Source organism: Excalfactoria chinensis, chromosome Z, assembly GCF_039878825.1.
Source record: "Excalfactoria chinensis isolate bCotChi1 chromosome Z, bCotChi1.hap2, whole genome shotgun sequence".
Lineage (NCBI taxonomy): Eukaryota > Metazoa > Chordata > Aves > Galliformes > Phasianidae > Excalfactoria > Excalfactoria chinensis.
Genome location: NC_092857.1, coordinates 22,080,473 through 22,105,997, shown reverse-complemented (window position 1 = coordinate 22,105,997; position 25,525 = coordinate 22,080,473). Strand labels below are relative to the sequence as shown.

Here is a 25,525-nt window from a genome sequence, read left to right as displayed (position 1 = left end):
AAAAAGAATTAGTACTAATTATTGTGATGGACCATTACAAAAGAACGCGTGCAAAAGGATTTAATCCTAACACAGAACACCACTAATTAGCCTAAACCGAGGATCAAGAGGATTTCAAGCCCTTGTGTATTTCTGTATCCTATCCAATGCATATCTGTGTATTCCTTTGCTAACGTACATTTCCAATTTTGTTTCATTTTCTGTTATCGGTGCTATCTCGTGACAACAGCTGATCAGAGCTTAAGTGCATGTGGTAGTTAAGAACAGCGAAAAAACTGTTAATTCCATCCTCCAATTCATTGTTTTATTAATATTTCAGAGTGCTGCCTTGGTCCTGAGTTGGTAGGAAAGATCGTCATGAAAACCCAAATTGTCTTTTCTAAGCTATTGATCATTTCACATACAGTATCGTGTCCCTGCTCTGAAAACGCTTCTGTTACTTCTGCTGTCCTTTCACACAGTTCTATTTGTATCTTCTATCATTTGGCTTGGAGCTCTGGATCCATTTCTATTTCTGCAGTTTTCTTCAGAAATGAATAACCAGAAGTAAAGCTGAGTATGCAGGATTCTATTATCCCTTTATTTGACATCATAAAATATGAAAGGAAAATAAGAGGAAAATTGATGGCCACGCATCAAGCCAATGTTTGTATTCTGCTGTCCACTGACATAGGTTTTCATGCACTGCATTCTTTTCAACAGCTTGTTGTTTTAAAATAAAACACAAGTATGGAAATGGTTCTATTAAAAAAAAAACAACCAAAACAACAACAAAAAAAAAGCAGCCTCTATGCTTCCCCTAAACACAAAAGACTCCACAGGGCTGTATGTGTGTGGATGAGTGGAAACAGCCACCAGGCAAAGCATCTGTCAGTTTCCCACTATGCAGAAGCTTCCTAGTTTCTCCCTGCTCTTACTTCATGATTGTTCAACCCATAACTAGTTCTAACACAAGGGACCAAAATATTAGAGTCTCTCTGAGTTTTAATTACTTTGGGCAGGATTGAATCTACCAAGAAAATCACCCATCCATTCCTTGGTTTTGGTAATACGTTTCAGTTGGTGGTTATTACTGATTCACATTTCTGCCTGGTTTCTGTTGCAATGGCCCCTCACCTCCTGCTCCTTAATTGGGGCCTCAATACGATACACTACCTTTGTAGGAAAACCCACCTCCTGTGTCCTGATTTGTACATGCAGGCATGCTTCCAGGCTGCCTGTGTCCAGGTTCTTGCAGAAGTCAGATGGTTATCAGTGTGCAGCTCCTGAAAAACCCGCCCGTGGTGGTAACCAGCCGTTACCCGGTACAAGCAAACCACTCTGAAGTGAATTCCAGCTGGCAATTCAGACTAGACATCTATTTCACATCCTGATAAGCTTTAACATGCCTCTGTAAATGATGAAAAGTAGGAAGGAAAGTGAATAAAAATGACACGTGGTGAAAGCAAGAACCTGTTGCTAGCTATTACCAACTGCATTATGACAGTGCAACTTGCACTGCTGATATTAAGACATGTACAGGTGCTCATGTTTAGGTTTGTGAAGAGTTGAGATTTATTGTGCACATATTTTATTTAAGTATCCACCCATGGAGAAAGTTGGGAAGCCAGAATAAATCTGCACATCACACTGTCAGTCTTGTATCTGTCAGCCTTGATACGAATACCTGCATCAAGAGTTACTGAACCATGGGACCAAATCACAAAGCATTGAAGAAAGTAAATTAGTACAAAAAATGCCCTAAATATCCTCATTATATACATTTCTGGTCTTTACCAGTAAACTGTATAACGTGCTCCAAAGAGGTGGAATTCACTCAGTAGTTGCATGACATACAGCAAAAATATACTTTTCTTCAATTTATAGTGTGGTAAAATGATCACTTCCTGTTTTTTTTTTCCTTACAAACGTGGTCGAAGGTTTCACAGCAGAATCTTTTCCTACAAAGTAGTTCTGCACCTTTCCAACAGCGCCTCATCACTGAGTATCCAAATCAATCCGCACTTCCTATGATGATTTTCTGCTGTGAACAATGTTCCAAACACTTGAGTAATAACTTTTATATCACACTTGAAATCGATGATAATAATAAAACAATCTTACCACAAAATTAGGACTTTAGAAAATAATATAAATGTTGACTTAAAAATCTGCATTCCAGTTGAGCACGTTAGATTCTTATTTCTTTGTCTGAGATATACCAATATATTTGGGTGTGATGAAACCTAAAACTATATTTCTAACAAAAGTGCAACTTCAATACCTAGAAAAAAGTTCTATTTAGAACTTGCCAGCCAACTCTGATACGTAGTAGGGCTACTGTGTGGTTATACTAAATTTTTGTATAAAATTTTACAGTTTTCCACTATTCAGCAATGCAACATTTCTGAAGTAGTATTTCCTGTTGCTCATAAAGCTAAACCAAGCAGAATCACAGAGCGACCAAGCAAGGGGTTCTGGTGACAGAGCAAGGGTGCAGAGTTATACAAATATCTTCTCTGTGTTATGAAAACATCCACTGCAGAGCCACGAGTTGCCAGGGAAAGCCACGTTGGAGTTAAGAACTGATGTGAAATGACAAAGCTCAGCATCTTCGTGTAAACTATCGTGTAACCAGAATGTCAAGAGAAAGTCAAAATCAGACTCAGGCTAGTCACAGTTCAACGGGCAAAAACTAGGGTACCACCAACGTGGCGCAGCCTTTGGGCTTCTCAGCCCTAGCTAAGCAGTTGTGGTTATGAATTTTTCTTTCACTGATGCCATGGTAAATGCACAGGTGGGCTATGTTCTAAATAACTGCGTATAATAAAAAAACGACACAAAGAATTTGAATGATTTACTAAGCGAGGCAACAGTATGTCCCAACAGTTCTTCTCAATCAGAACTTTATGAATAGGACAATTTGAAAATAAGAGTTACGAGTTTTATTTAATAACAAAAATGTAACTGTATCAGACTGTGGGAAGACAAGGACTGTACAGAGCAGCACTATGGAGCAAGATAAGCAGCATGAGAACCACAGACACCTCTAGAAGAAGAGAGAACAGTTCATGGCTCCGATTGGATAAGCGCCCACATGAAAGGTTGAAGAGTGTTTGTGGGATGCTCTGCTAACATGTAGAGGTGAATGGGAAAGCTAGAAAACTTGTGAAGGTATATAACTGATGTGAGAACTTGTAATAAACAATTTGGATCGTTCACCTCTGAGTCCGCGCATCAGACAATTAAAATTGAAGCATAAACAATGTCAACTTTCACAAAGAGTTTCCTAATGCATATATATGATCCAATCTTGTTAATATTTACTCCAAATTGCCCAGTTGTATACATTACTGATGATCACAGGTTCTCTAACAAAACAAGAAAGAGGCAGTTTCTGCTCAAAGCACTACTTTATTGGCAGCTCAACAGAAATATTTCAGAAAATCACATCAAGTGGGAACAATATTCTTACTACACGAGTTCAGGTGCAGAAGGATTTTCAGATAGCAAACGATTTTCCTGTATCTGTTGTACAAGTGTGTGCTTCTCTGAAGTGCACATGTAATTGTTGCATATGTTGCTGGAACCTATCTATCTGCTTTTTTTAACATGATTCTTAAGCACTGTGATTTCCCTTCAACTTCATTATCTAATATTTGTCCACTACAGTGGGAAAAGGGAGGGGGGTGGAAAGTGAGGAAAGTACTCAGATAGAACAAATGGGAAATGCATTTAAGAATGCAGATAACTGACAGTAAAATATATGTTCTTTGGTTAGCAAGCAGAAAAAAAAGGAGACGACTTGCATACACTAGCATTCTAAAGCAGAAGAATGTCAAGAGTGTATTCTTCCCCCCACTGCCAGATGGAAGGGCTATTATTATAAATGAAAGGCAGCAGTAGTGGATGCCAGGCACTTTTGTTGTGTGCCAGATTCTGAAGTCCAGATGTAAGCAGGTTACCCCTGGGACAGGACAGGCTTCAGTTCCCGCAGCAGAACAGAACCAATCACAGTTTTCTCAGTATTTATGATGAGCTGTGCTGTAGAGCTCTCCTTCAGCTCCACTGTGACTAGCATCAGTGACCCACTGTGCACAGTCTTCGCTGCAAATCTGGAGTGGATGGAAGGGAAAAAAAAAAAGAAAAAAGAAATCACTGTGAACCTTAAGGCTAAAGACTACAAATGCTTTTTCTGCAACAGTTAAGCAAGCTCATGTATTACCAAAATGGCTCCAATTTCATTAGTTAATTTCAGAGAACACACCATAAAACCACAAATTCTACAGAAAACTTCTTCACTGTAGTGCAAATATTTTAGTATTCCAAGGGAAAAAACAAAACAAAACAAAAAAACCAACAAGGGACTGTGCAAAGCTCTCAATTTAATAATACAAATAACAAAATCTATTAAATAAAAATTATTATTTGCATTCTGAAACTTCGCCTTCTGTACAGTTCTCAGGAACCATTTTAGTATCTATGGTTGGTCCAAATTCAGATCGAAGGAGATTTTCATGGGTAAACATCATTTGGTGCCGCAAAGAAAACCCAATGACACTCAATGCAGTAAAAGCTACACTGCTGTGATTTCAGAAAAGCACACCCTCCTGCCACCTCAGAAATTAATTCAGGCTAAAAATACTCAAACTCATAAACATCCAACACCATCCTCTCAAATAACGATAACGGCAAGATACCGCATCTTTTCGTCAGTGACTGTGTTTAATCTCCAGAATATTTATCACAGAAACATCATCAACAGTTCTCTATTTTCTTGTCCTACAAAGCAAACAACAACAACAAAATTATCCAGATAAATAAAATTTAGGACTAATGCACCATTACTGAATTCCAAGACATGAGGAATCCAATAATTACATGGAATTAAAAGCAAAACTATCCTTTTAAGCACTACAATGGACTGAAAAGCCATTTTAGGCACAATGAACTTCTGTCAATCCTGTTAATTCATTCTGCATGCACAGCATGGCCCAAGAGACAGGAAGGATGAGGATGGCAGTAGCCTCGTCCTCCATATCCCACAAGGAGCACACCATGCTTTTCTGCTTTTGTTGCTGTTGTTGTTGTTGCTGGTTACTTGACAACAACCAAGTTTCTGCACATGGGCTTTTGGAAACTCCGAACAAGTGAGGAGCAGGTCCGCGACCCAGCCTGACCCCACTTTGCAGGGCCAATCTCCTCCCGCTGAAGGACACGTGTCTGAACCAGAGCCATCTGCCTCAATTTGCGCGACATCTTCAGCCACAAAAGGACCCAGTTAGCCCTGACAACAGCGCACAATGCAGAAAAATAAAACTGCTAGGCTGACAGCACGCTGTCGGCTATTCAAGAGCAAACCAACTGGTCAGTGTCTCATGTCTGACAATTAGCAGGGGCCTCGCAAAGCGCCTGCTCGGGCCCTTAGGGATCTGTTTAATTACCATCAACATAAAGGAGGGAGTTTATCAGGAGATACTCAAAAAACTTCACTCCAGACTTAATTAAAATATTAGCCACTTAAGCAGGAAGCAGGTTCTCTTTAAACGAGAAGTAATTTCTGCCTTTTTTTCTTTTTAAACTAAGCATATCAAAATCTCATAACACATTATACTAATTAAGGAAACATGGGGGCACTTCTCTAATGTCACCCATCACAGGTCAATCTATTTCTTTTGTCCGGATTATAGATACATTCAAAGACGTCTCCCTATAATAGGAGATTCTGAAACAACATCACTACTATAAAAATTAACTACTTAGCTACTTATATCAGTGATTTTGTCTACTTGCACTGCAATGTAAAGGATCGCTGTTTCTCTTGTTGATTTTGACAGCGGAATAATTACATAAACAATAGTCTTATTAGTCACTTTATTTACTTAACAGTTGTGTTCTGGGACAACCCAGAGCGGATTATGTCTGAGTACGCACATAGAAGGGTTGGTAGCTGGTGCTCCTGCTGTGTTGCATAGCCCCAAGGCCTGATTTTACCCCTTTTATTAAAACCAGTAAGTGAAATGAAGTCAGTGTTCTGAGAAAGCTGGGAGAGAGCAGAGCACCAGAGATGAGTCTGGTGCCAATATCTTCACAAGTGCATTTGCAAAATCTAATAGGGATCAGTATTACCTTTCCATACCTCTGCAAAGAACACATCAATAAATGTGAGTTCGCAAGGCGTGAAGGGCCTGAAATATGGATAACTCTACACAAAATGTTAGTACGCTTAGCTAGCATTGGCTAACATTGTATACATGATCAGTGATCTGGAGTCACTTAGCAAAAAAAAAAAAAGGAACAGAACGAGATAACACCTATTCACCAAAGAAAAGGACATGTAGGAGAACCACAACAGAATGGGCTCACTGCTGCTTCTGACCTTTGGAAACTGAAATCTGTTCCTTAAAATGGGGAAGAGGTTTCTGAAACCAACTATAGGAAGTTGATTTGATTCTTGAAACAAACTCAGTTATTGAGGATGAAGCCTGTTGACTTTTGGTTACAATACTTAATCAGCAAAACTGATTTGCTATTTATTCGGATGTTTTACAAGCTCTGTCATGTAACCATTTGGGTGGAATCTGATTTTTAAAACAGGTGCAGGTTATTACATCATATATGCTTACACTTACAAGACAATGTGAATTTTATGATACGCGTGCTCTGCCCAACCAAATAGTTAGACCAGAAAGCTATTAAAAACCTCTCTCAGCAGCAAAAATTAATCACTTTGTTTAGCAGGTATTTATTCTTTGTGAGAAGCTGTGGAACAGCCTTTTATTTTCCCATGAGGCCAGTAATTATTTTTACTCTTTGTGAAAGTTGATGCTGCCTTAAAGATAAGAATTTGAATCAAAATATTTTAAAAGATATTAACAATTAGACTTCAAACTCTGACTGAAGCCTTGGAAACTGCACTGTCAAACATTAAAATCTGACTTGTACACTGGTTGTTAGTAGAGCAAATTTCTCTAAAATTCCAAAATTTCCAGAGAAGTTGTCATTTGTGCAACAAACAAAAGTAAGGACAGAGCAGTGATCATAAAAAACAAACAAAATGATAAGAAACCCACAAGGTAAGTGAGAGGAGCATTCAGAAAACAGAAGCAAATATTTCAGATGGTTGTTTCTGTTACACCGCAGATATCTGCATGTTCTAAGTTTTCCCAAAGATATATATGGTTCTTTAAAAAGAACGGTGAATATTCTGAGGTTATGTGGCATGGCCAAAGACAGGAGTAGTTCACAGATTTGCAGAAATATGGTATCTGTCAGAAGCTATGAAAATACATCATATTCTAAATGAGCATCAGTAAAGCACTGTGTATTTTTACAAAGTCATTCAGTCTTTCAACAGTTAAAAATCAAATACATTCCTGGTTGTGAAAATACAATTTTATTTATTATTATTATTTTTTTAAGTGGCGGTCCTATAAGGATATTTTATTTATAATTAGTCTGAAAACCTAATAGAGGAAAAAAAACAACTGAGTATCAGAAATACAGTGCGACAGCATTTACCAAATGCCAGCCCTACTAAGGGCTAGCGATGGTATTTTTCCTTTATTTGCTGAAAGAAGCTGCAATATGCAAGAGAGGCATTTTCACTTGGAAAGATAATGAAAATTTCAAGCTGAGGAATAGAGAGCAACAGAGTAACTCATTCTAAAAATCTAACCTTTAAAATTCAGCATTTGAAAAAGTGAATTTACAGCAGAACGCTATCTGGATATTTGTTCACAACAGAGCAGGGTTTGTGACACATAAGTCAGCAGCACTAAGGCACATGCTCTCTCCTGTCAGGCACTCTTTTTCAGCTTTGATTCCTCTATTTAAACTAAATTTTCTTCTTTTTCAGTTTTATCGCTTACCAGATACAGCGACAATGGCCCATGGAGGCTAAAACTTTTTTTTTTTTTTTAATCCTGCACATTAAGCCTTCAATTATTGCCTGCTGAAGCAGACAGAATCCTATTAGTAAGAAAGACGATCACAAGATGCAGTGCTCTGCCCAAGCTGTAGACAAATAATTAGTCCAAAGTTCAGAAACATGTAATCAAGTTATGCAATTAATAGATTGAAACAAACAAACAAAAGTACTATGGTGAGTTAGACTTCAATTTATAAATGTAAGAATTAATAACTATAATGCAAATTCCAATGTATCACATGGACATAAAAAACAGTTTCAGTTAGCTGTCATCTTCAGCATTTTATCTTAAAATTGGCCTACATGTATTGGTTCTCAGAATATGCACTAAACATGAAATAAGTATATGGAATAGCATTACTGTACAATACTACTAATTTTGATCTGGGGAAGCAGTAAGCTTAATGGAACAAAGCAGCAGAAGCATACTCACAAAAAGAAACATCTTTTTCTTACCTTGGTGATTTTAACCTCTCAGAAATAAACTTGCTTAACACTGGTTATAATGTAATATAATGATATTTTGGGGTGCTTTACTTCTTTTCCATACCAGTTAATGCTGTTTTAACATTTCTCTTGAAACAAATTGTTCAACATACCTAATTCATTACCATGATGTAACTTGTTTTCTATATTAACTATTTTGGTGTTTAACTGTAAAACTGTGAAATAAATTACATTCAATTCTGCATGGTATTTTTATCATTTAGTTTTATTGTGGATGTATTTTTTATTGCAAAAGATTTTGAGCTTGTCCTCTGTAAACAGTGAGCAGCTCACTGCATTTCTAACAACAGTGCATGAATCCGCACAAGTACTCAGAACTTGCTGTCCTGTACAGACCAGTATTCTACATGTTCAAAGATGCTGCATGATCTTTCCCATTATTTTCTCTTAGTTCAAACACCTCAGCATTTTTTACTTGGATGTATTTATATATCCTTTCCAAAACTTCATAAAGCAGAAAACTAGAATCACTATATCTACTCCTCACATAGAATACTCTAATTTTCGTCTGTTTTTTTCCACACCTATTCTGTTCTTTTAATATTTCTTAAATAGTCAAGAGTTTAATATGGTGAATATGAGAATTACATATGGTCCTCTTTTAAAACAAGCTATAAATTTTCACTTGTAAAAAATTAGGTGATTCAAAGAAAATAATTCACCTTAGAGAAACACATTAAAATGTCAAACCTGCTCAAAGATCTTTCAAATCAAAGATGTTCTTCCATTCATTTAGTTCAGGTATTACATGTTTTCTACTTAAACACATGACTCAGTGGGTTCCTGTTTGCTGTTCAAAGAAAATGCTGCACATATTTTCCACTCTACAGTATTCTGATACAAAAGCAGTGCTGTCCTCTAGTGGACAGCAGACAAACTAGGCTGGAACAATCCATTTTGATTAACTTCATATCCAAAGTAACTCATTCACATGCTTTCAAAATTGAGCTCAAATTCTTATTTTTAAATTCTGCAATTCCCACACTAGTTCCTTATGTGTAGTAACATATTTAAAATGCCTTTTAATGATGTTGTAGGAAGACTTAATCCTTAACAAGTGTTTTGTACCAGTTAATCAAAATTGTCATATGTTAAACTGTATTAGTACATGCAGGGCCATGTTATCATCAGTGAGAAAATGTCATATCTCGGAGTACTAGGATTTGATTAAGAAATATACAGTACAAACTGCAAAATGAGTACATTCATCTTTAAAAATCCCATTTTTCTATGAAACTAGGAATAAAATATTTCCCTAGGAGTAGCAGCTAACCAGAAAGGCTTTCACTAGCTGGATCTCTAACAGGCTCTACTTTTATTTTTACTTTTTTAATCTGGCATTCTACAGTAAAGTTAAAAATTGTTAAAAGTTTACAACTTCTGTCTGCAAGGAGAGCTGAAATATCTGTGGACAGGGATACACCACTACATTTAGAATTCTGTCACCTACAGAGCTTGCAGAAAAACTCTTCTGCCTAGAGCATTTAGCCCTTTATTTAATCCCTACTAAAGAAATTAGGAAGCAAAATTAAGGTTGCAAGGTTATTTACTTCGCCACTTGTTACAGCTCTCTTGAAGAGTAGAAAAAGATGACGAGGCCCAACAGCTAAAAAGCTATGGAAGCAGAACATAACTGTTTCAAAGGGACTATTTCCAGAGGTACATTTAATGTCATCTGAGCCCTCAAACAGGTCAAATACTTAGTAAGAAATGTTAGAAAACTATTCTGCATTCACAAACATTAAAAAGGGTCTTTAAAAATGTCTCTCTGGGCTTGTAGGACTTATTTGCCAGCCTTTGAGAGCATACATTTGGATCCAAATGGAGTAAATATAATCAATTTATATCTGTTTCTCATTAATGTCTAGATTATGTTTATCCTTCAATAAATGGGTGGTAGTCCGTCCTGTATGACACACACACCAACAGTTTTTAACCATGGTAGGCTGATGGGACTTGGGAACTTTCTGAGAACTCTTCCAAGTTAGTATAAACTGGAAGATGACATAAACAAAGATTTTCCAAGTGGACTCTTTTCAAAAGAGGTGTGTTCAGTACACACACACACCTACACATATGCACAGTCGCACACCTTTTCTCCCCAAATTAAGTGTTGTTGGATAAAAAGGCGTGGGAATGATAACATTACTAAGCAAGCCATTCTCTGATAATCAAAATTGTCTGTAAACAAAACCCTCTTTCCTTTGAGATTCAGTCTGCCAATATAACCTAAATGGGACATGACAGGTTGCAAAATGATAAAAAAGGGTGAATACAACCAGACCGCCAGTCTGATGCATGGGGTGGGGAATAAAAGCTACTGCAAAACAAGTGTTGATCCTTGGATCAACATCTTTCCTCCTTTTTCACTTCCTTCCCTCTCTCCTTCTTTCTTTCTTTCCTTCTTTTTCTTTTTTCTTTCAGTATTTCATGCAAGTTTCAATACTGTGTCTAGTTGCATTTATGTTCTTCATGTTTTCAATGCATATCCATTGCAACATGCTTACTATCATATGATTTCCAAAGTATGTTTTTGGTTTAGCTAAAAGAGTGCAAATCTCCCAACTCCAGATGGAAAATATGTTAACATCTGTTAAATACTTATTCACAAGAAGGTTAAAGCTATGACCTGCAGAATAAAGGTAAGTAGATGATACCATGCTTGTTTTCTAACCTGGCAATTTCCTGATACTAATTGTGGATTTCTTTCAAAATACAACAGCAGCACCAGGTTAGTTCAATGGACCATTAAGTTGGTTGAGGTTAACTGTAATCTGTTCTTTGTATCTACTCCGATGAGTTTAGACTTTTGTCTCACCGACTGATTAGGTAATGCACAAGTAAAATCTTCAGGAATGAAAACTGTGGAAAATATGCTCCACACTGCATCATTTTGTATTTCAAGTGCAAAATTTGCCATTTCGCTGGGGGGAAAAATATACTAAAGCACAGTGCATGTCATAGTAAATGCTTCAGAGAGTGAAAGGTGGAGAGGAAAATAGTTCAAGAAGGCCCTGTTCTTCATACCATTAAATACCTTTTCTGACACCCATGGAATCTCACTAGTATAAACATAAGTGTGATTCCAGCTCTGAAAGAGCTTTTCTGGTATACCCTACTGCTAACACATGAAAACTTTTCTGCCATAGTTCAGAGGTGGTGGTAATGTTTTGCACTATAATGTTTCCATTATTTTCTTTCTAAGTCAAAGAACCCTGAGACACCTTTCCTTCATCCAGAGGGCCTTAAATAAATAGTAGACAGTATTTTGATGCTTTCAAGAGGACTGGAAGAACAATCTAGTGGTAAGTAAATTCTGCAGCTCTTCCTTTCATTCTATCATCTGCTGTCTTCTACAATCAAAGTGAAAAAAACCTGCCCTGGTGGGAGGTTATGAAGCTGAAAATGAAGAAAGCAGAAAGACACCTGAGGAACTCTTAGAATATTCATCTGAGATGGAATAAGCAACAGATATTGAGAGTAACATTAGGATCTCTCTCGCTAAATAAGTCTTGTTTTAGTTAAAAGGAAAATTTTGACTTCAATGAAGTCTTTGTCTCGTAACACTTTGAAATAGAACAGCATAGAATTTATATACAGCATTGAGTATTATTGCCCAACAAGAGACATAGCTTTGAAGGGCTGGCCCTCAGAAGAATCAGCTTCGAGGGAATAAATACGCTCAGTTATCTTATCTCGAAGACAGAAAAATACCTGTCAGACTTTCCACACTGAATACAAACAGCAGACATACTTAAATGCATTTGGGGTTGTTCATACTGATTTGATTCCCTGTAGGAAAAAAATACTTTTCTTTCAGTGTCTTTGCTTGTAGATATTCAAATTATGCCCAGAGATGGATCACAAGTGTGAAAGCTTTGGTTATTTTCAGATAATTTTTGAAATCATTTGGTCAGTTTTCTGTGTGCTCTTCAATCTATTTCCATCCTTCACCTTTTCAAATAATTAACAAACAGTAGTTCTCAGAAGATGGAAATGACTATATAAGCTTTAAAAAATCCCATCTTTAAGCTCATTTCAGATTTTTGTCTTTAATAACAGTCTTAATACTGAAACAGTGTTTCCCCTTGAGACCAAAGCTAGAAAGAACAATACATAAAACAGTCAAATCCTGTGAAGAACATGAGAGTGCACCATATGCAGCTTTCCTAGGCCCAGAGGCCTATCAGATTGTATAAATTCACTTTAGACATGGGTTACCATATTTAGGCAAGTAAAATGGTATAACACATTTATTTTGCAAAAAATGTGAATGCGAATGTGCACATTCATGTTCTGATATTAGCTGATTATTATCTAGGATTTTTTTTTTCTGATTTAGCTTTCAGTAAGTAGAACAGGTCAGAAAATACAGTCTAAAATACAGTCAACTGTATTATCTGGCATTTGGATCTACATTCAGCAACAGTTAAATTATTATTTTCTCCTAATGATAAAAATCAGTAGCCATAAGGTAAAGAGAGCAAAAAAGCATGTTAGAAAGCGTTGCTACCCTGTTATATGTACAATGTTTGACAGCTTTACATTTACTTCATTTTTCATTGGTGAGTGCATGTTATTCTCTTGATATTTGTTGCAAATATTTATTTTCAAACCTTCACTGTAGTTGTCTTAGTGATTTTGGTGCAAAAATGCAATCCTAAATAGGGCTATGAATATAAAGAGAAGTAACTGGGTCCCACCAACATGACAACATCTTTATCATCAGTGCAAATATACTCAGACAAAAAAAAAAAAAAAAACCCACACCAAGAAATACACACCTGTTCCTGCTCATTAGATAGGCTTGTATTAAACTATACTACTGCATTTTGAATGAATGTATTTCATTACCAGTCAATAAACATTTCTTGATGTTAGCAGTCATTAAGTAATAATACTCAAGTTGGGAATGACCAACTGAGAGGTTAGTGCAATTCAGGCTGCACAGTGCAGGACAACAATGTCAGGTTAAAAATAGTACTGCTTTTCCTATGTGAAGGGGTATGTACTAAGCATTTCCAAGAAATGAATGAAACTGCTCCTCACAGAATAGCATGATGAAACAAGTTGTTGTATACAATTTTTTTCTTCCCAAATACTACTTGCAATTAAATGAAGAGGACAATGGCAATACTAACACAGAAGAAGAAAAAAACTTAATGCTAGTTTTTATCATATTCATTTCTGCTTTGTCAAGGTAAAGGTGACTGCTTATTTTATCATCTTGAAATGCTGTATGTGTTGTAAAACCAAGTCACACCACACTTCTTACGTTTATGACATTCTGCAACAATAGATTCTAGTTTTGTTAACTATAATGATAGAGTTGATTTAAATTAAATATATATATTTCTTATATATATATGTATATATATATTAATATTTTCTTTTAGAGATTTGATAGTATTCATTAATGAAGAATTATAATATCTAAGAATAATAATCTCAGATATTTATTTATCTAAGTCTAGATTCATTAATGATAACACAGCAGTCTTTAATAGATGAATAGGTTCATCACAGTTATTATTCTCATTTCCACAGCTGCAACTGTAACTACACAGTATTTGTCAACTTTGCTTACAGTGAAACAAATGGCAGACTGTCCTCTAAACACCCATCACTTCTGGTAACTTCTAGCAGGTATTTAAGTTGTTATATACATGTCTTTTCTCCCTGCTGGACGTTATAAATGCTAATTAGTCTGTAACTTTTTTGGTAGTCTGAATATATTCTATTCCAAATGAAAAGAACACTTCAGCAAACACTGCAAATTTTAGGATGCTCTAAAGTGTTCTGTATACATCATCCCTAAAATAACACATCTTCAACCACTGTCTCTGAAGGAGTGTACCCAAAAGGAAGTAAATCTTCAATTGAGTTGCTGGCTCTCTTTGTGAAAAACTTCCTCCTTTTTATAAAAACCCAGAGAAAGCAAGAACAAATCAGAAACTTCAATCAGGAAACCTGTGGTTGAGTTACATATTGAACTATTATTTTAGGTAGTCTTTTTGAGACTTGGTCACAAAACAATCCATACTTATGGACAAAGCGTCATGTGATGGGTAGGGTAAAGATGGAGAACACCTGTATACTACAGAGACTTTAGTCTCCCTTGATTGACACTCTCACCTAGTCTTTGAATTGATATTGAGAATGCAGACTGCATAGATCCCTGAGGGATGCAACAAATGAGGACACTTTCACGGAGGAGCAGGTGTCAATAGTGACAATCATTTCAGTACAATCGCACTAGCTGTACCATGTTTTTATGGTGAAACAGAATCTTATCATTGACCGTATCAAATGCATAGGAAAATCCAGCTGGGTTAATGTTAATGCAATGCAATATAAATGCCCAGTGATGCAAAAAAGACTAAATCCAAAGAAGAGAAATATCAGCTAATTTGAGCTGTGTAGGCTACATAAACATTCCAAACAGTCACCTAAGCCAGCAAAATTTCAAAGAAAAAGATTGTTCTTGATGAGGAGATACATTGCTTTTATTTAAATAGCAAAATTCAGGAGGCTAAGGTAACAGCTTCCAGTGATGTCTTGCTGTTATTATTTCTGTCTACTCAGTTTTCCATACATAGCAATTTTCTTGTTTGCTCTTGTCACAGGTGACAAGCCATACAGATTCACTGGACTAAATATTTTCAGTCAGTCACATTACAAGCTATGATTAACAAATAGCCATATTGATTCGACTTACATTTTGTACCAGTGCTTTTTGATAAAGTGGGCTGAACTGGAATTAGATAAAGCCATTGACTTTCTTGGCTGATGAAAATTATGTTTTTTCTTGCACATATACAGGAAGGAGAAGAAAATGTCCAATATATGTTCAACTGGTACTTTAAACAATCTTCATCTTACTAAAAATAGAATAATAATGTAATTTATGTTGTTAGATATTAAAGGTAAAAAAAAAATTAATGTGGAAAAAAATCAAGCTTCTTCTCTCAGATGATATATCCAGATATATCCAGATAAGGCTACTTTTGGAAACAGAAACAGAAGTCAGAAAAACACATAGACATTACTAAAAGTATTGTGTTTTGAAAAGGCCATCTTTTCTATTTGAAACAAAATGAAGAAATGGACAGCTCTACCAAGCTTTGTTCAGTAAGGTCTAGATACCGAACGTACCATATGCATTCAAATAAATAGTTGACAAGTATTCAAGTTAATATCTGGCTAGGATTCTATGTCACAACCCAAGTTGTACACCATATTTGTTAAAAGCACCAACAATAAATTTTTTCCTAATATTAGAAAATGCTGAATTTTGAACCAATGGAAATTCATAGTAAAAAATAATCTTACTGCAAATTACATGTATTCTTACCTGTGTATTTTGTCTTGACCAGAAGGGACTACACCCAGGTTTGCTGCCTTCATTAGTCTCTCAATTATTACATGACTAGTGGAGTTCTGTGGAGCAAGATCTATGGTAGCAGATGTCTCATTCATTCCTGTCAGCATCCCTGAAACATTACATATTTCATTACAAATCCTTTAAGATTTGTGTACATAAGACCAAAACAAGAAGAGATTTCTAAACAAACAAAAACATGCATTAAAAAATAAATAATACATTGAGAAAACAATTTTATTTGAAATCACATAATTACATCAGTTTAATGTATTATTCAACAGGCCACATTACTAGAAAAAAACATATTAGTAACTTGATAATCATACGTGTTTACTAATGCAACTGTGAAATCAGGATGGATCTATTTCTCAAAAAGCATAACATACAAAAAGAATGTAAACACATGAATGAAATACTGGGTAAGACTGTTTTAGAAAAGTCCAGCTTATCTAAGGCAATATAAAGACACCTACTAATCTTTCAATCATAAAATCATGGTACATAACTATAATTTAATATCAAATTGCTAAAAATAAGCTTAAAATTTAGACAGTAATCACCAGATCAATTTAGTACACAAAGATAAAGTTACTGTGTTAGAAACTGGGAAATTCAGTTAGTGCTTCTCTTTTTTCACAATCAACTATTTGACTAAAATAATTTTCATATTACTATAAATGAAACAGAAATATCAAGATTAAATCAAGGCATATGACAAAAAAAAGTAAAGAAAGAAATGTTGTTCAAAATCATTTTAACAACAACAACAATCCAACATTTTCTCTTAATTTGTGGGACACTCATGTTGATGAAAATCCAACAGGAACTACACCGTGGCACTCTGTGTGTTTTTTTACATTATGTTCAGAAGCTGAAAACACAAACAATAGTGTTTGTTTGTACTTTTGGAAAACCTATAATGTACCTGAAATAAAAAATAACATTAATAATAGAAACAATGCAAAACTCTCAAAAGCCTAAAATTTTAGGGCTGTACAGACAGTTCAAACCCACAGCAAATGTCACAAAGATGCTGAGTATAGCAATTAAAAAAATAAATCCAACATTTTAATGCACTAGAATGAGCATTAGCTGCTGTTACAAAATAAGAAGTATCAAAGTAAAAATAGAACAGCTTATGAGTAAATAATGGGATATTTTTTAACGTGATCTGCATTTGAAGGGAACAAAAATAAGCATGCAACTTCTATAAAAATCAGCTTTATCTTGGGAATGGTACATTCTGTTTCAAATTGTTTAACTTCACTATTAGGCAAAAGCTTTAAAAAATACATACGCAGACTAGAACTGCTTTTAAGCAGAGCACGGGGACTGACATAACACTGCTGAGAGATGTGTGTACTCATTTAGGATTTAAACCTTCTCCATTAAGCTCTATTGAAGAGCAAATGCTGAATAAATGAATGCAACTATGTTTATGTTAAAAGCCTGTTTCCCGCAGCATGTAATTAAAGGAAATGTTGTACAAAGCCAGTACTTTTGTCAACCTCCTGTAAATGGAAAGATGGATAGCACTCAGAGAAGTGAATGCATTGCTTCATATTTAACCTTAACACTCTTGTCATTAATGGTTTGTCTAACTTGTTCTATAAAAGACAAGGTACTGCTCCATTGAAGTAAAATTAAAAAAATCAACTAAACCATGCTTTTCAGAACAGAAGATTCATTATCGTCGACTAATGTATTGGCATAAAGCAAAGTAACATCCTATCAAGTAAGGCACACATTCAATCTGCCTTTCCACCCCCCTTTATTTTTAACTCATGCTGTTTTATTGTTATAGGCAATTTGTACCACTCAGCATGACAGTGTAAACTGAATCAAGATTAATTTACATGCAAAAGAACACTTAGGAGAGCAGCATGGTAAGCAAATGTATTGTCTCGATTGCTGAGGTGGAAAAGAACCTGGAAAGAAAAAAGGGTGCTCTAATTAAGGGGCATCAAATATGATTGCTTGTGGTAGTCAAGGGCCAGAATGTCCAACCATTTAAAGAATTAGCATCTTGCTTCTTAGGAAGACAAGTTGGATGCATAAATTTTAATAAAATTATCAAAACAATTTGTTTACTCAACCAAGTTTCTTTATCTCTTTTTTTCTTTTTTTTTTTTTTTTCTTCCCTTGAAGTACATACACGTATGCACTTCCTGAAAACAATCAACAGAATTATTTTAAAACATGTCAGTAAGCAGCGTGGGTGGAAATCCTTATGCTTGAAGTAGTTTTACATGGCTGTTTTGAAATCACTGTCATAATAATTCTAACTAATCCCCATTTATAACAATCACATACCACATCTAACACTGCAAGAAACATTAGAAGCTAAGGAAACTCAAGTCAGAGAGCAGCCATTGATCTGGTTTAGCTAACTGATAAACTGAAATAACCACATATTTCTAATGGTAAAAGGAAATAAAATTGGAAAAGTTATATTGGCAGACAACAAGGTATGTTTGCTACCAGATTAGTCCTATTCTGAATCAAGCCCCTGAGGATTTTTTCTATTGATATTTACAAAAGCAGATTGGTCAAAATTTGGATACAGAGATCCCAGCAGCACATGTCTGATTTCTACTGAATTCCTGCTAAAAAAGCCCAGCTTTTCTGGAGGATGTGGTGTGATAGGATATGAAACCCTCAGGCCTGAAGTAAAAAATATTTAACCAAAGAGGTAAAAAGTATTTTAACAATACTATCTTTACCCACTGCTTCTGAATTGTCAAAACATGACATTAGCATCAGCTCTGGGGCATTACCTCACAGGAGGACCCCAGGTTCAGGAGAGGAAAGGCAACGTGGTTTAAGTAAGGCTAAACACACCATGCACAGCATGCGCACAAATACAGCTTTTGAGATTTGCTGCTACCACTAGATAGACTTCACAGCTATGAATATTAAATAACCTGCCCATTTCCCAATCCTTATGTCATCAGGAATAAAATGAAAAAAACACGGATGTAACAGACAATGCAAAACAGCATAGCGTAATTGAGTAAAGATGTAAAGGAATGAATTGTCTTCTATGTTTCAGTATAATGCTGGGCATTTCTCTTTAGCATTCTAATTAGATTACACACACAACTTTGATGTAAAAATCCTTAAAACCTGTGCACGCTCTCATTCTCCCCCAGTACAGTCTTGCATTTCTAATATTCTCCTCATTCCTTTACTGTTTTATTTTCCCCCTACTTGTTTTGGTCGCAAATAAAATCAGGCATTTCCTATTATGAGACTCGAAACATCTCATGTCAAAAAAGACAATAAATAAATAAATAAACAAACAAATAAATGAAAGCATGATAAGCAAAAAAACAAGTTTATAAATCAGATTAATTTGGAGAATATAGACACATGGAAGTTAAACGCAAAATAGAATAACACATACTAACTTCTGAAATGCCCTGCATTTATTACTGCAATTCAGATTTTTCATTTAGCAAGAGCACGCGGCAATTCTCTTCAAATGCTAGCTGTTCCTAGATACCTGTAATAAATACTTAGGTAAAATTTGGAATGGAGACCTCTATTACTAGAAATGTTCTGAAACAGCTGATATCTATAACAAAAACAAAACAAAACAAAACAAAAGCCAGCAACTGCAAAGGGTTTTTAAACCTGTGGTAAATTTGCCAGCATCAAGTCCTGCATCAAAGAATGAATTCATGGAGACAGAGAGAGCAATGCAGAAATGCCAAGAGACCTTCATGGATTTACAAATACTTCATATAAACAAATTTTCAAATAGCTTTATTCAGAGTAGCCTTTCTGCTCTATTAAACATAGCAAACAGCTGCCAGATTTATTCAGACAAATAATCAACAACCATAGAAGTAAAATGGCAGAAGAAAAAGGAATTTTGGCAACAACTCCACAGAGGAACGCAGCTATTCTCAAAGTACACTTCTTCTATGTGCTCATGGTTCTGTATGGCCAGTCAGGAGGAAAAAAAGCCCTCAGTCACAGCAAAATGTACAAAAACTCTATCCAAGTATCTCAAAGCGAGCAAATATAAAAACATGGGGAAAAGACTGCAGTAACCTGCTTTTCTTTCCCTACAATCACAACTACAAATTTTAGAAGGGAACGGTTTAAAATAAATGTGCGACAGCCTCATTCAATCACTCACCTTGGGTTGCTGAGCAGGTATAAAGCAGAGAGGCAGGCTTTAGCAAGCAAAGGGTAAGAACAGCAGATAAGTATAAATGGGTTAAGAAAACAAAGCACAACCCTAACTTTTCATTGCAACAGTAAGCTTAACTGAAAATGATCTAGGCAATATTTAAACTACTTTCTTAATCATTCAAAAATGCAAACACAAGAAATGATCTAAAGCAATCATTATTAATACACAGACTTACTATTGGTGTTTTCGACTGCTTGATGCATATACTGAGTTTCTGAGCCTTACACAGCAATGAGACAGGATCCCAGGGGTATATTCTTATCTCAGTGTAGAAAGATTTACACATGTAAATCCCATACACTGAGATAGATGAATGAGTAAACACTGTTGCATTTGAATGCATCCAAAATGCAATTATTTATATTTTAAAATGTCCAGGAACTACATTTAACTTAAGGGTAGTAGTACGGAATGTTCCACTTAACTCCCACTCTCCTACCTAACTACACTGTTCTCCAATTATTTTGTAAAGCATAATTTGAGTTATCATTGAGCGCTCACGGAGGTTCCCGTTTGGACTAGGAGAAAAAACTTATTCTTTAAAGATACAATGTTAAAATAATTTCTGCTCAAGTATATAGAAGACAAGAATATTCTTTTTATATGAAGTGCTTAAAGGAAAAATATGAAAATTTCAAGTAAGTGAAGAACAAGTACAATAATTATATTTAAGAGTAGCCTTGGAAAAAAGACTAGTAAATACATACAACAGTATCAATATATATTCGATTAACTTCTGGAAGCCTGAATTCCGACTTTCTGCTTTACTGCTAGCAGGAAACAATATATTTCATGGCAGAAGACAAAATGCTAAGCCAAAAGACTGTTTCAGGGTGAAGGGTGTTATCTGTGTTTTTAAAGGCACACTGAACACCTGTCAAATAGCACTGCATGTCCTTTTAAAGATATTTTTAAATTAAATCATTAGTATCAGACTGAATACTAATAGAGACTAACACAAGCAGCTACACTGGAAGCACTTGCTGTGCACTTGGAAATTGAAAGCCACATACAACCTCTTCTCATCCAAATACATTTACTGAAGCTTCTAAAACAGTATTTCTCACCTTGCTCCTTCTTAAAGTCTTTCTCTGACATAGTGACAGGCAAAAGCAGTTCTCCAACAGGGGGCTGAATGTTAACATTGAAATGATCATCCTTGGTGCTGGGAAAAGAGAAATTACAGAGAATCAATGAAGTGCTTCAAAATAGATTTATACATATCAGCTATGAAATCTGTAAACAGTATAAAAGCTACCTGTTGATTTTTACCCCGCTAAACCCAAAGTCTGCTAATTTCTTACATGAGTAAAGTTGATCCACATTCTCCAGTACAAAGGTAGTATTAACTCAGAATGCATATTTCCATATTTCTGAATTGGTAATTTTCATTTACATTATAGTTAATTTTCGATCTATATAAACTATATCCTTGCAAAATTATGCAATTCTGTTCATGAATTCTGTTGTTAGCAACTGCTGTCCCAGAAACAGGACTAATTTGAGCAAAGGCTAAAGGTGCTATTATGGTTCAAAATGTCAAAATCATAACAATTGGGAGTGGAAAAAAAATCATTTTGAGTTTGTAACATTTCCCATATCTATCTGTATACAAACACAGTGGAATGGCTGACTTAAAGGCACACTGGGAGAGAGTTAAAAAATAAAAATTACTATCCTTAGGGCATCCATGAGCCGTGATACAGCCACAAGTGCTCACATATCTAGCAAATGTGATTGCAAGGCCACTCTATAATCTTAGCTCAGTCATGGAAACTGAGAGAAGTGCCTGAGGACTGGAGGAAGGCAAATGTCACTCCCAGCTACTCCACCTCAGTCCCTGGGAAGGTGATGGAACAGCTCATCCTGGAAACTATTTCCAGGCATATGAAGAAGAAAATCATGAGGAGCTGTCAGTATGGAGCCAGCAAGGGGAAGTCATGCATGAGGAGAGAACAGTGCTTATTGTCTTCCTGGACTTATTTAAGGCCTTTGAGGCTGTTCCCTTTAAGATCCTCATAGAGAAGTTGTTAAAGTGTGGGCTGGATAAGCAGTCCAGTGAAGTGGACCAAAAACTGGCTGAACATCAGGGCCTAGAAAGTAGAGATCACTGGTATAAAGTCTAGTTGGAGGCCAGTAATAAGAAAGTACCCTAGGGGTCAGTACTGGGACCAGTCCTGTTTAACATCTTCATTAAGGTTCTGGACCATCTTTGGTGATCATTGGAGGTCTTCAAAAGCTACCTGGACTTGGTCCTGGATAGTCTGCTTTGGATGTCCCTGCTTAAGCAGCGGCTGGACAGGATGGACCCAGAGGTCTCTATTGTGAAATTGCTCTCCACACCCATTCAGTTCTGTAAGCCTCCAACTATTCTGTACTGGAGTTTTCAAAGTCCACAGAAACTTTGCAATGTTTGACTGACTATAGCCTTACAGAATTCAGCTAGCAATTCAGGATCAGCATATTCAGTGAGAATCTTTATTATAGCTTAGAAGCATGAGAAATTTTTGGAAAAGAGTACCTTTTATTTTGCTGTTGTACTATATGGTCAATATATATCGATTGCTGATATGCCTCACATACCCTACTTAAATATAATGATACAATCATTAGAATGGAAAATAGGTTTGATCGACAGTACTTAAATTAAGTTCTAACACGTTACTGTTTTTTTTCCTTTTAAAAATAACTGCCCAACTTTAAAATTTTGGAATAGAACGGACTGATGGTACACTAGGCAATTAATACAGAAAACATGTGTTGTGTTCCCTCATCCTTCTAGAGATGCAAGATAAGCCACTCGAAGACTGGAAAACATTTCATGGTCCTATTACTAAATTACTTAAACTTTAATACTTACCACAGTTACCCAAATTCACAAGCAAATGTATTGCTACTAACACATTCATTTCCTATCTTCTGATAGGTTATAATTATGCTTATGCATGCAGTCTCAATATGAGCTTTTCAAATAAAATTCAGCATTTTGTTGACTGATAATTATTATTCAGTAAGCATACAGTGCAACAACCCCTTGAAATCTAGGTATTATTCCTTTTACAAAGAATCTCTTATTAAATGGTTCTTTAAAAAGTAGCTTTGCTAAGAAATGTTCATATTTTTTTCTCCTGCATTTCTTAAATGTCATCCATCTCTAAAGTCTTTAACACATTAAAAGATCAGGGATAGGTTGATTTGCTGGTGAGATTAAGTGAATTGCAAAATAAAAGTTTCTTGAATTTATTTATTTTTTTGAACTGATCAAGAATTCCAGTAGGTGAAAAGCTGAAGGACGGTTCTTTCATCAGCTACCCCCTATTTTTTACTGTTTAAATACACCTATATTGCTTACCACAGTACTAAAAGTTTTAATGACACTTTAGTTAGTATTGTTCATTTCTCCCGCCAGTACTATACCTCATATTTAAGCAATATGTATGTTAAATAAAGTCAGCATAAAGCAAAATAACAATTCTGTACAGCAACGATTTATGCCCTATGTTGTCTGGACATGCCATCTGTACATAAACTTGAATTGTAACTTCTGTAATTAGCTCACTCTGAAATGGTTATAGCAACCTATTCACACAAACAGGGAATGCATGAGCATTGCTTGGATTTTAAATGGTCCACTCACTACATTTGCTGCTAAAAAGCAAGCCATTTCCTTTCCCATAGTGATTACAAGTTAATTCATATTAGTTAATACAGTGGGCTATTCATAGTCTGCAGGCAGAAAATGATTGCTGGTTATCCTTTAAAAACACTTTGTTTTTCATGTAACTTTAGCCAACATCTAGTTTACTTTGCACTTCTTTGATTTCAGAATAGGTCACAGAAAATTTACTTTTCAGCCTTTTAATAGTTTCTATAACACATTCTACAAAATAAATATAGAGATTTTATTTATTGATCTGCAACTCTTTTATTACATCTTTATATTAGAGAAGCAGTCATGTCTCATTTAATGAAAGTCATTTCATAGTTCTGTAATTTATGTTGGGAGAAGCCTCTTGAAATCATCTGGTTCTACCTCCAGCTCAGTGCAAGGCCACGTTACTTCACATTGCTCAAGGCCTTGTTCATTTGAGCTCTGAGTACTTCCAAAGATGGATATTAATCACATCAGATATCTAAAAGCTATGTTTAATAATAAAATTGACTCATGCAGTACAACAATGAGAAATTTCCCCAAATATTTAATTTACAAAAATCTAGCATATTTAACATATTTTTTTCATACTTTGGGTATTAATCAGTATAAGTAATGTTCAGATAAAAACCTGAAGAAATGGTTCAAAGATTGAGCACGTTAATGTTTAAAAATTGTAGCAGAGAACTAGATAAAACTGGCTAAAGCTGCACTAAAACATCTCTTAGGTGGTGATGCTCTAATTTTCCTGAGAAATCAAGCTGAAGCAGCTTATCAGAAAATAGTTTCTCAAGCCACCAAAACATAAAAGTTTATAAATTTCAAAACTTTGAGACTGCATTTTCTGATATTAGCTAGTAAAATTGATAAGATACATCCTTGGTGAAACACTTACTCTCAGGGAAAAGTCTGCAGAAGAAAGCTCAGATGTTTGAGAATAATACCTCACCATTACATAGCAATGTCTTTTATGTTTTGAGTTGTGAATTTGGGCACAGATAGTTAGGCATCATTATGCTTATTGTTGTCTTAATAACTGATAAACTGTAAATATATATATGATATACTTGTAAAAGTCTTCTGTAAAACACAACTTTCATGATGTAATTCAAAGGATCATGTTTATGTTTTATGTTCTGATGTACCCATATGAAGATGAAAAAATGAAAAGAGATAATACTCCCACAGGAGAACACCAGCTCCATGACAGATGACATTGCAAGACAAACATTAAATCCTATAGACAATGTAGTTTTAACTCTCCTACATATAGCTGCAATGGGAATAGCTAGCCCCTGTCATTTGAAACCGATATCCATTTTCCTTACTGCTCTTGCTATTACTTGAAAAAAGATTGGCTACAAAAGGTAAACAGGGAGAAGTTCTTTAACAAATGACCTGTGGAAAAAAGCCCTTTTTAAAACGTCCCCTTTAAAAAAATTGAAATCTTTAGAACTAATACAAATGAGCACTCTTCAGATGGCAGTCTTAATTTTTAAAGCTTATTATTTTAGCAAGAGGCTGGGCAATAGTCTTCTTGCTACTTACATGCTTCTCCTTCTTTTTATTCCCAGGGGAGCAGAGTGGTACATGCTTGACTCAGAATACATTTATTGAAAAACAGCTCACTATTTTTGTCTTATACTTAAAAACCTTCACAAATGATTAAAAAGTAGAATGGAAGAGGTAGAACATCACACTAAATTCCTGGGGAAAAAAAAAGAAGTATGGGAGACTTTGCTCATACACTCTTGCTGAAAGTATAAATGACATTCTACTTTTACATGAAAAAAAAAAGACTTGAGAAACAGAAAAAATCAGTGTACACATTCATGGCCAGCCTTGCTTTCTTTAGGTCAGTTATCTATC

At 35.4% G+C, this 25,525-nt stretch overlaps 1 protein-coding gene across 3 annotated transcripts in view; it reads right to left on the bottom strand.

Annotated features, from left to right (window-relative positions):
* Positions 1-3,376: 3,376 nt before the first annotated feature.
* AP3B1 (adaptor related protein complex 3 subunit beta 1) overlaps positions 3,377-25,525 on the bottom strand; it is a 146,338-nt gene continuing 124,189 nt past the window's right edge. For 2 of the 3 annotated variants that reach the window (XM_072359002.1, XM_072359001.1), the window contains exons 25-27: positions 21,072-21,169; positions 15,771-15,909; positions 3,377-4,094 (exon numbers count right to left, since the gene is read on the bottom strand). In XM_072359002.1, coding sequence (XP_072215103.1) covers positions 3,941-4,094; positions 15,771-15,909; positions 21,072-21,169 — 391 coding nt within the window. In that variant the 3' untranslated portion in view covers positions 3,377-3,940. Of the gene's footprint in view, positions 4,095-15,770; positions 15,910-19,947; positions 19,985-21,071; positions 21,170-25,525 lie in introns of all 3 variants that reach the window. The other variant, XR_011905958.1, reaches the window with a different exon arrangement.